The 11,947-nt window shown below is 45.2% G+C and overlaps 1 protein-coding gene across 1 annotated transcript; it reads left to right on the forward strand.

The window, feature by feature from the left end:
• Positions 1-5,150: 5,150 nt before the first annotated feature.
• On the forward strand, positions 5,151-7,931 carry LOC119272067. The gene is made up of 3 exons (XM_037553660.1): positions 5,151-5,554; positions 6,490-6,541; positions 7,619-7,931. The coding sequence occupies exons 1-3, from the start codon at positions 5,151-5,153 to the stop codon at positions 7,817-7,819; spliced, it is 657 nt and encodes a 218-aa protein (XP_037409557.1). The 3' UTR covers positions 7,820-7,931.
• Positions 7,932-11,947: the final 4,016 nt, after the last annotated feature.

Here is an 11,947-nt window from a genome sequence, read left to right on the forward strand (position 1 = left end):
CCAGGCATGGCCTCTCCAGGCCACAGCCGGACTATGAGGCCCTTCATGGCCTGTTCGGCCACCTTATGGAGCTCGACCAGCTGTTTCAGCTGGTCGCTTAAGGGCACCGGGTGCTCGGCCTCAGCATACTGAGACCAGAACACCTTTTTCGTCGAGCTTTCCTCCTCGGCGCGGTAGAAGGCGGCGGCATCCGACATGCTACGGGGCAAGTCTGCGAATGCTCCTGGAGAGCTCCGGATTCGGGTAAGCGACAAGTAATTCACTTTTACGTGCTTGCTTTGCACAAAGAATCCCTTACCCGCCGCTATCTTTTTTATTGCCTCAACCTCCTGGAGGGCCTTCTGGGCTTTGGCCTTGGCAGCCTTGGCATCTTCAATGGCCACCGCGAGCTCAGACTCTCGCGTCTTCGAGTCAAGCTCCAAACTCTCATGTTTTTTCATGAGAGCCTGGAGCTCTTGCCGCACCTCGCCAACCTGCGTCTCATGCTTCTCCCGCTCGGTGCGCTCCGTGGCCGCCCTCTTTTCAGCCTCGGACATCGCTTGCTTAAGGGTCGCCACCTCAGTTATGGCCCCTACAATAGCCGCATTAATCCTGTCACTTTTTGAAATTGCACCTTTCACATATTTCAATAAGGTATTTCTTACCTTCCTTCTCCTCGAGCTGCTGCTTGGCTAGGCCGAGCTCTTGCTCGGACCGCTCGAGGTTCTGCTTTAGCGTATCCACCTCGGCAGTCACTGCGGCGGAGGCCAGCAGCGAAGCCTGCATACGCATATTGACTTGATTATGTTAGACTCCTGCGATTATTAGATCCGATATTCGGCTTTTCTTTCCGAACGCCGAACAGAGCATCAGGGGCTACTGTCTATGCGGTAATATTTTTACATATTCTTTACTTACCTCAAAGCCTGTTAGAAGGCTGGCACAGGCTTCAGTCAGGCCGCTCTTGGCGGACCGAACCTTCTGGATCACCACACTCATAACAGTGCGGTGCTCCTCATCGATGAAGGCGCCGTTAAGCATCTCCAACAAATTGTCCGGTGCCTCCGGTTGGACGGAGGTCACCGGCTCGGTAGGCTTGCCCCTCTTGGAAGGAGGCTGCCTACGGGAGTCCGAAACTGTTGAAGGTTCCAGCGCGGTGTCAGGCTCAAGGCCGGACTTGGAGCCCTTGGGGGTTCTATCCCCTTTACGCCTGGAGTCCGGGAGGTTGCCTTGCAGCGCCTCCAGGACCACCTCCTCATGGCTTGGAACCTGTTGGGACGCCACCTCGGCGCCGTCCGTAGGGTAGGGGGAGGAAGCCGTCGGAAGCGAATTCACATCCGACGAGTCCAGGGAGCCGCTCGACGACTCATCGAGCCCGGCCTTGGGCGGACTGCACAATCATGTTCGACGTAAGGAAAAGCTGTGCAATGTGGGAATACTATGAATCACTCTGGTATCCGAATACTTATGATTTTGCCAGGGGCTTGGCCCTGTGCGGCCACTCCTCTTCACCGTCGTCGGCGTTGGTGGAGTAGTCTAGAGGAGGGGTCTTCCCCCTCTTGGACCCTTCGGCCTCCCCGGTTGGGGCGGCCTTCCTTTTCTTCCCTCCCCCCTAGCGGGGGGAGGTCTCTTCTTCCTCCTCCTCGTCTTCATGGGAGGAGTGCGCCTTGGAGTCGTCGGATGGTGAATCCGACACCTCCTGGCGCCGGGCACTCTTTCGAGTCCCAGTGGCCTTCTTCTTGGCCTTCTTCTCCGGCACCACGTAAGGTGTCGGAACCAGCAGCTTCGCCAAGCGAGCGTCCGCTGGGCCTTCGGGCAAAGGAGCCGGACAGTTGATCTGTCCGGACGTCTCTTGCCAACACTACAAGAAATATGTCAACTTATGACCTTCTCTTAGTGACCCCAGCTGAATTGGTTGTAAATTCACGGCCATTTCGCTTGGAAGGGCTCAAACCCTGAAATTGCTTACACCAAATGGTCACAAAGCAGACAAGAGGCGCCAATGACCTTATTTCTACCTGATTATGACCAATATAAATGGTCATGAGGTTGTGAACGTGGATGCATTGGTACTTATTGCTATGACAAGTTGCCACCTCATCACTTTTGCCTATGTGTCATGTCCATGTGTCAATTTTTGCCCTAGGTTGTGAAGCAACCTATATTTCTGTCATTCCCAAAATTCCCCAAAAAATTGGGCATTCTTTACTATCCAAATCATTGCCTCATGACAATATTCAACTCCATTTGACTAGTAAATCTTCCTCGGCAAATTTCCAAAGTTTTTGTTCAGCTCGAACTGTTGTGAAGGAAGTATTGGCTAGGCATATCCTAATGAGCTGAATTTTTGCCACATCTTCTATATTCCCAAATCATAGCTCTCCACAAAATTTGAACCCCATCTAACAATACATGTGAGTGTGGCTTCAACATTCATATTTCTGTCCAGTGTGGTACGTTGCAAAGCAAGTGACACCTAGGGTCCTCCATTTGAGCTGCAAATTTTCCAAGATAGTGTCCTTAGTAGATGATCATCCTCGGCCAAAACTCAGGCCCATTGGCCATGTGCATTTCCCGTACCACTAATCAAACACTTGGGTGCTAATTCATGTTTGAGTTCGGTTCAGTCTCCTCGTGAGATTCTTCTATTGCCTTCTTCTTCCTGACACCTATCAAGGGAGTGCCCAACCCACTAGACATTCCTAGGCCGCCCGGAACGCGTGGCAACACCACGGTCACGCGGTGACCATGCGGCGGGCATGCGAGTCTACGCGCTTTGGAATTGGGGCCCTGGGCCACCATCCAAACCTCAACGTATCGCCACCAAACCATGTATTTCTGATTAAATAGATACTTTTCTACCTAGAAATGATTTTTTGAAAAAATAAAGAGCAAACTATGAGGCAGCTGCAGTTCAAATTTGTCCCGCTTCCTACTGAATCAACAGAAATTTGTCTTTTTCACCAGAGGTGGATAAAAACTTTTGGCACCCAACCATTTTATCAATTGTGCACTAAACATGGCCTAGTATTTTATAAAATTGATTTGGTCCAATTTTGCAACAAATATATGGTAGGTCCTTCACAAAAAAAACTCATTTTGGGCACTCGAAAAATGGAAAATTGATTTTTCGCCCCAAGAAAATGAAAACTCCCTTAGGCAACATTGTTTGCCATTCCAATATGCACCCTTGTGCACAATATGAGATCATTTGAATAAACTATGCCATGAATGTGGCCATAAGATTGATCATTTGGCTTGAAAGCCATGAATCTTCAGAGATGATAGCTCATTTTCGAGAACACTTTTTTCAAATAATTGCCGTATTACAAGTTTGTTATTTTTCCTGGGAACTTGGCCACATATAATGACACAATGCGAAGGTTTCCCAATTTTTTGGATTTTTTTAATTTTTTATGCCCGTTTCAAAATGCGGTCAGAACGGCGGGAATGACCGTTCCTAGCTAGTGGTTGAATCTTGGAATTTTTTTGGTGTTTCTCTCATTAAATAGATACTTATGTACCTAGAAATGATTTTTGGAAAAAAATAAACTATGAGGCAGCTGCAGTTCAAATTTGACCCGGTTCCAACTGAATCGGCGGAAATTTGTCTTTTTCACGAGAGGTGGATAAAAACTTTTTACACCCAACCATTTTTTCAATTGTGCATTACATATGTCTTAGTATTTTAGAAAATTGATTTGGTCCAATTTTGTAACAATTATCTGGGAGGTCCTTCACAAAAAAACCTCCTTTTGGGCACTCGAAAAATGGAAATGGTTTTTTCGTCCAAAGAAAATGAAAACTCCCTTAGGCAATATTGTTTGCCATTCCAGTATGCACCCTTGTGTACAATATGAGATCATTTGAACAAACTATGCCATGAATGTGGCCATAAGATTGATCATTTGGCTTGAAAGCCATTGATCTCCACACGTGATGGCTTGTTTCTGAGAACATTTTTTAGAAATAATTGCCGTATTACAAGTTTGTTGTTTTTCCTGAGAACTTGGCCACATATAATGACACAATGCGAAGGTTTCCCAATTATTTGATTTTTTTGAATTTTTTATGCCCGTTTCAAAATGCGGTCAAAACGGCGGGAATGACCATTCCTAGCTAGTGGTTGAATCTTGTAATTTTTTTGATATATCTCTGATTAAATAGATACTTATGTACCTAGAAATGATTTTGGAAAAAATAAATTGCAAACTATGAGGTAGCTACAGTTGAAATTTTACCCGCTTCCTGCTGAATCGGCAGAAATTTGTCTTTTTTTCATGAGAGGTGGATCGAAATTTTTGACATCCAACCATTTGATCAATTATGCATTAAATATGACCTAGTATTTTTAAAAATTGATTTTGTCCAATTTTGCAACAAATATATGGTAGGTCCTTCACAAAAGAAATTCATTTTGGACACTTGAAAATAGAAAATGAAATTTCCGTGCAAAGAAAATGAAAATTTCCTTTGTCAACATTATTTCTCATTCCAAGATGCAAACTTGTGTGAAATATAATCTCATTTGAACTATTCCAAGATGCAAACTTATACAAATATATTCTTTTTAAAAAAACCAGCTCATAAAATAGTTGACATGATTTTAACACATTATTTCAATTACGACCAATTTAGATGGTCATAACGTCCTACTACATTTTGATTGGTCTGTGAATGTCTCACGCGGATCGTGCATCCAACGGATCCAACGGCAGTGCTGAACCCTTCCACACCAACCCTAGTCTCGTCATTTTCCATCCACCCCCGCCTCCTTTCTTCCCCACATCCATCCATCGATCCCACCGAATCGCTCGAACCCTTCCTGATCGAGACAGAGCGAGAGCTCGCCTCCTCCTTTCCAGATCGCCGCCGCCACCTCCCTCCGGTGGAGCTCGCCGCCGTCCATGGCCTCCTCCATGCCATCCTCTTCTCACCCCTCCTCTTCCCTCACCAGAAGGAAGAGAAGAATCCGAGGGAGGGAGATCCAACGCGATCCAGCCTCGGCCTCCGCTGCCTCGGCCTCGCGCCTCGCCGGAGCAGCTCTGCCGTCGGCCGAAGTCCCGCAGGTCGCCGTGTTCCCCCACTCTTCTTCCTCCCTCTGTTTATCTCTTTGTTTTTTTCCTCAAGTCTCAACCCCCCTATGCATTTCTCTGTGCAAGGAGGCCGCCATGGACTTCCTCGTCGAGCCATCGCCGGAGTTCCAAGCCCGCGCCGCTCGAAACCGTCTTCAATCTCCATCGTCCCTTGTTCCTCCATGCCCCGCCAAGCGCGCGCCAAGCCGTCGCCGCGTCGAGCTCCACCGCCCATGTCCGGCGTCCCGCTGCCCACCAGACCTCCCTGGCTGTCTTCCTCCACTGCATCCTGTCGCTCCTCGAACGCATCAAGTCCCCCTGCATCAAGCGTCGCCCTCGCCAAGATGCATCGAGCACACTCACGTGCGTGGGGTCAAGGGCGTTGACCGCGCCCCTGCCTGGCCAGATCGCCAGCGCCTCCACGCTCGATCCCCTGCTCGACCGCTCGCATGGTTGGGCTCCAACCTCAGCCCAGGTTCCCTTCTCCCCCCTCAGCTCAGGTTCGTTCCATCCCTTCCTTCCTCGCTCGATCTCCACCTCCCAATCACACGGACCTCACCCTACCACTTGTTACCGACCTATATCATCCACATGAGACGTTGCTGCTCTACAGGCCGCACTCCCACTAGGAATCATCCATCAGACCACCACTAGATTTCAGCCGTGATTTATATAGATCCTCTCTTTCTCTTTTTACGAATCAATCAAACAAACAGCTGACAGTCTTAATTCACTACACAACTAGCCAGGCTTGTATCGCTTTCTTATTATTATCAAATCAACTGGCCTCTATCTCCAGTTCAGATGACAAATACGTACTACTAGTTGGACTACTTTGTTCAGATGACTGCTCTACTCTAGGCCCAACACCAGCCATTCTTATCAGATCCTAAAAATGAACAACACCCAAACAAACGCATGGTAGTAATCTGAGGCTTTTAATGGATGCCTGGACTATTTTACAAGGATTCCTTTTTGCGCACCTGTACTGAACTGCCTGATTGCTTTCAATTCAGTACCAATTTGTCTTACCACTCGTAATCTACGTTGCACATTGCACTGCTGTATGAGATAAACAAACTATGCATCTAACAGATGCTTGTACTAGATACTCTAATACTAGTATTTAGCGAACCACTTCGCTGTCGAAATTGTCTTATGATTCTTACGGCCCTACTCAGGATTGGGCTCCAAACTGAATTCGATGCGGCTGTTCAATAATTTGATTTTGATTTTATGGCAGAATTTAGTAATGGTAGTATCTTAGTCGCATAGATTTACGTCATGGCATAGATAAATGGCATTCTTTTGGTAAAATGTAAGAATGTTTTTCAAACTATATTTGCAGGAAAAACGATCTTATATTATTACAGGGGTCAATCTCAACCATCATGACGCCTAAGCTAATAAGGTTGGTTGTGTGCTCTCCTTGCAGCAGCCTGAGCTCCGGCGAGGTTGATCTGGACGGCTTGGCAGCGTCACCGGTGGTGAGAACCCCCCCTCCCTCCGCGGCTATGGACGAACTGGTTTGCGTGTTGCCTCCTGCCTTTTGTGCTCGCGTTGCGGTGGTTAGGTTAATGAACCATAGTTTAGCTGCTTCAGATAACTACTACTTTGGTTAATAACAATTACTAGGACTTTGAATCTGAAATAAAAATTACCAATATACGTATAACTTAATAACACATAGATGTATAACATCATCATATGTGTAACATCATCCATGTGTCAACTCACTGGTCACAAGAGGCAATGTTCGCTGATCTATGTGGCTGTCGTTATCAATCTTATTATATGTTTGTGAACATTATTAAAATGAGGTTTTGCCAGCATCAGCAATTTCTTTTATGCACCGGTTCAGATCACTTGTTGAATACACTTGTGCAATCTATTCTAGTTCGAATAGAAATGCTAAACATATCATAGACGATTCACCTTTTGCATTCTTTCAGTCTTGTATTTTTAGGAAGCATTTTAAAAAGACGAATCATGCAGCCCCCACATAATGTTGTCTAACAGATTGCATTAGAAATATACTATTCTTCCTTGCCTAATGTTCTTGTTGCTGATAATAGGGCCTGTAGATAGCAATTTATTTTCCTAGTGGTTACTTATGCTTATTGTGTATCACATTGAAAAAGAAAATGCACAATAAGCTTGTTTGATCTTTTTTTATGCTTATGTATACTTGATCAGGGTAGTCCTATTTCCTGTGATCTTTCCTATCATTTGCTAGTGTGATGCTTCAAGATGACAATTTTTAAAACCCAAACTATTGTAAACAAGCTTTCTGCATCTTGAGAATTAATTGTTCATGATAGCCGAATAGTGTAGTTGATCATCACTATTGCTAAATGCTATTGCCTGCTATAATATAAGATGAGCACTCAACCATTGGACAACTGTTTGCATATTTGTTTTTTATATTTTATAAATGATGATAGTTTGTATAAGATGTTCACATGTTTTCTTGACTAAAATCTCTTATGCCCTTGACTTAGCTTAACCCAGAATAGCAGCATCCTTGATGCGTACTGACCTTCACCTCGTTCTTTCTCTCGCAGACTCGAAGGAGACCATATGCAAGGCACCTCCTCTTCGGCTGTGAGAGTGTCCAGGGGTCGTGGGTGCGGCTAATGCCTATATCTGTGGCCGCACTTGACACTGCCCTCTCTTTAAGGGCACATATCATTTTTTGTAACTCTGCTATATTTTCCCAAGTCTTTATTATCTTGCCTAGACTTGTACTAATATGTATTGTTTGATGCTAATTACCCAAGTTAGTGCATGATGTTAGGGATAACCTGAGAACACTTGCCTAAGTTTATAAGATATGACATGTGACAGTCCAAGCCTGCTGCTCTTTCAATGCTTTTGCTGCTGTACTGTGTTTCTCTAGTTGTTTGAATGTTTCTGCTTCTTTTGGACTTGATGATAAGGACCTTTCTTTTCTCCCGTGGGTTAAAATAATGGGAGTTTGCGTGGAAGGTTCTCTCACTGTATGTGAACAGCAGTATGATGTTACTTGGCAAATGTTTTTTCTATGACATGAGGGAAGAGCTACTATCATGTGCATGGAAGGTTTTCAAGTGAGCACTTGTTAGTTTGTTTAGTACTTATGTAGTATGGGAAATATGCATAGGTATGTCCACGTGATTTTTAAGCATGCTTACTGCCTACCTGATACAGAGTTCTGTAACTGATGTTCTTTATTTGACAGTCTATATCCTCTTGTAGTTGAAAACTTGAATACTTACATTATGTGTGCTGCTATGTCTCTTATAGTTTCAGAAAAAAACATTAATTTATCTGTCCTGTTCTATTAATCCTGAAGATCAAACTCAAATGCATATGTTGCTTAACCTGACTGGCTTGAGTATTGTTCCAAACGAATTATACTATAGATTCCATTCACTGTTTTTCTTCTAGTTATCTCATAGGATTACTCATGAGGCACATCTATTCTCTCCATTTTTTAGAACAAAAATGTGATTAATTCATCATGCTTATGAGGAATGTTGAATATTTTTGTGCATTAGCTTCTGCTGGGATTTTTTTGGTCGATTTGTACCCTGGTGGTGATCCTCTCTCCACTTTTTAGAACCAAAATGTGATTAATTCAGCATGCTTATGAGGAATGTTGAATATTTTTGTGCATTAGCTTCTGCTGGGATTTTTTTGGTCGATTTGTACCCATTGGTCCATTATGGTGGTGATCCTCTTTACTTTATTGGCTGAATAAGCTTGATCTTGGACTGATCATGTATATTGGAACGTACAAGACTCATGTGGAATTAGTTAAGTTGATATCAAATACATTTGTTGCATGCTCCATTAGTGGTTTATACTTGAAACGTGGCTTGTCATTTTTAGTACATATTACATCATCAAAGTTGTTTTATACATGTTGTTGGTAACTGTATACTCTCCTAACAGTTTTATTACTTGTTGTATGTAGGCTGATTGGAGCCTATTTTTTCCCTTAAAATCCTATTTTTGATAGCAGGTGCTCACTGAGCTGTCTAAGAACAAGCAGATCATCATTTCACCATTTTCGGCTGCCCCAGGTTATGTCATCTCTCTGGCCTATTCCAGCCAGCGCTATCTTCTTTGTTCCTGACTATAAAAATTGATGCATGTGCCATGTTCTAAAGTGGAAAATCATTGGAAAATCACTCTTAGCTTGTACTGTCCATCTGTTCTGTTAACTTGTATTGTGCTGGTACTTATCGTTTGCAAAATATATCTCAGTTTTTGCTGTTATGAGAATGTTATATGCATAGTTTCCTGTTAAATCTAAAGTTCTGCAACAAATTTTCATCGTCATGAGAATTTTGTATTCATGGATTCACTTGATTATGTTTCTAACTTTTCATAATTTATTATCTGCAGATGTCGGCCTTCATTCTTCAAAAGTTGGGTGTACATGAGCTGTAGGAAGACGAATCGTGAAGAAAAACCACACCCAGAATGCGTTTTAGCTCACTGGAGCTAGTTGTGTGTATATTTAGTTGTATTTTATAGCTGCATACCAGATTTGTACTATGTACTTTGCTTGGCTGTTGTAATGTACTATCTCAGTTTTGGGTGTACATGATTGTAATGTACTTTGGTTGGCTGTTGTATGAAATATTATGCCTTATTGGCTCTTTTTGAATCAAATTATTTAATTGCACAAATATAGTATTGACGTGTGGTAATTGGTTCCCAATTGACTAGTGGGACCTACTTTAAAATGGAAAATAAACAAAAGAAAACGAAAAAATGGGCTGAAAAAGGTTGAGGCCCAAAAAATGCGGACTGTAAAAGGTTGTTGCCCAAAAAATAAGTTTGTTGGGCCAGGCCCACATAGCCGACCAAAAATTCACATGAAAAAACAATAAATGGGCTGAATTGTTGGGCTCGGCCAATATAGACACCCAATCGGACCGGCCTAATTTTAACAAACGACCTTTTCAATTCGTCGCAATTTTGCCACGTCAGATTGTCACGTCGGATCCGACGTGGCATGGGGAGAGAGCTAGCGACCAAAACAGAAGGTCATAGGATCAACAACCTTTTGTTAAAGGTCGCTAATTTCAGTTTACGACCGTCAGCTTTTGACCTTCTGTTTTTGGTCACAAAAAGGTCGCAAATGAAAAACTATGACCTTTCAGCGGTCAACAGTGAGGGTCACAAGTTGACATATTTCTTGTAGTGCAATCCTGTCAAAGGTAAGGGAACTTAGATCCCACATGGAGTCAAACTATGAAAACAGGTTACCGCACGAGCGTGACGCTGCGTGCTGAATCCGCGATCCTCGGTAGAGGATGCGGGGGCCTCGGCACCCTTGAAAAGGACCTTCCAGGCATCTTTGTACATCGTGTCGAAGAGCCTTCTCAGAGTTCGGTGCCGCGCTGGGTCGAACTCCCACAGGTTGAAAGCCCGTTGTTGACACGGGAGGATCCGACGGATGAGCATAACCTGGACTATGTTGACAAGTTTGAGATTCCTGTCCACCAGGGTGTGGACGCATGTTTGGAGTCCGGCCAGCTCTCCTTTTTTACCCCACGACAAGCCCGTCTCTTTCCAGGAGGCGAGCCGCGTAGGGGGTCCGGATCGGAACTCGGGGGCTGCGACCCATTCAGGGTCGCGCGGCTTGGTGATGTCAAACCACCCCGACTGCCACTCCTTTAGGGACTCCACGAAGGAGCCCTCGAACCATAGGACGTTGGGCATCTTGCCCATCATGGCGCCTCCACACTCCGCTTGGGTGCCGCGCACCACCTTCGGCTTGACATTGAAAGTCTTGAGCCATAGGCCGAAATGGGGGCGGATGCGGAAGAAAGCCTCGCACACGACGATAAACGCCAAGATGTTGAGGACAAAGTTTGGGGCCAGATCGTGGAAATCCAGGCCATAGTAGAACATGAGCCCCCGGACAAATGGGTGGAGAGGGAAGCCTAGTCCGCGGAGGAAATGGTGGAGGAACACCACCCTCTCATGGGGCCTAGGGGTGGGGATGAGCTGCCCCTCTTGGGGAAGCCAGTGCGCAATGTCGTTAGACAAGTATCCGGCCTTCCTCAGTCTTTTGATGTGTCCCTCCGTGATGGAGGAGACCATCCACTTGCCTCCCGCTCCAGACATGGCTGGAGAAGGTTGAGGTGGGGTGTGCGGACTTGGGCGTTGGAGCTCGAGTGCGTGGAAATGGATAGGCAAAGGAGGAAGAAGGCGTGGATGAAAAGGTGGATCCTTATCCCCTTATATGGGCGGACGCGACTATGCGCCCCCACCAGCCTGGTAAAACTCGCTTATCTCCCAAGCGTCGTAGTCAATGGCGCAGTTGGGTTACCCACACCCGTATTGATGAGAATCCCGGAATAAGGGGACACGATCTCTTCTTTAACTAGACGTGCCAAGGAAACTGTCTCACTAGACGCGCTGAGGTGGGATGATGAAACGATTCAAATAAAGACTTGGCTGTGGTGTGATGTCACGCCACGGAATACGTCAGCAGATTAGATTTGTGTAAATGTTATTCTCTCTATGGCAATATGTGGAAATTTATTTTGCAGAGCCGGACACTACCTTTGTGTTCAAAATCTTCTATGAAGTACTTGGAGGAGGAACCCACCTTGCAATGCCGTAGACAATCTGCGCGCCGGACTCGTCGTCATTGAAGCCTGGTACAGGGGCTACTGAGGGAGTCCTGGATTAGGGGGTGTCCGGATGGCCGGACTATACCTTCGGCCGGACTCCTGGACTATGAAGATACAAGATTGAAGACTTCGTCCCATGTCCGAAAGGGACTTTCCTTGGCGTGGAAGGCAAGCTTGGCGATACGGATATGTAGATCTCCTACCATTGTAACCGACTCTGTGTAACCCTAGCCCTCTCCGGTGTCTATATAAACC

This window comes from Triticum dicoccoides, chromosome 3A (genome assembly GCF_002162155.2).
Source record: "Triticum dicoccoides isolate Atlit2015 ecotype Zavitan chromosome 3A, WEW_v2.0, whole genome shotgun sequence".
Lineage (NCBI taxonomy): Eukaryota > Viridiplantae > Streptophyta > Magnoliopsida > Poales > Poaceae > Triticum > Triticum dicoccoides.

Coding starts and splice junctions, on each gene's coding strand:
- LOC119272067 (XM_037553660.1), top strand. CDS start 5,151: ATGGACTTCCTCGTCGAGCCATCGCCGGAGTTCCAAGCCCGCGCCGCT. Junction 5,555..6,489: donor CTTCTCCCCCCTCAGCTCAG/GTTCGTTCCATC, acceptor CTCTCCTTGCAG/CAGCCTGAGCTCCGGCGAGG. Junction 6,542..7,618: donor GCTTGGCAGCGTCACCGGTG/GTGAGAACCCCC, acceptor TTTCTCTCGCAG/ACTCGAAGGAGACCATATGC.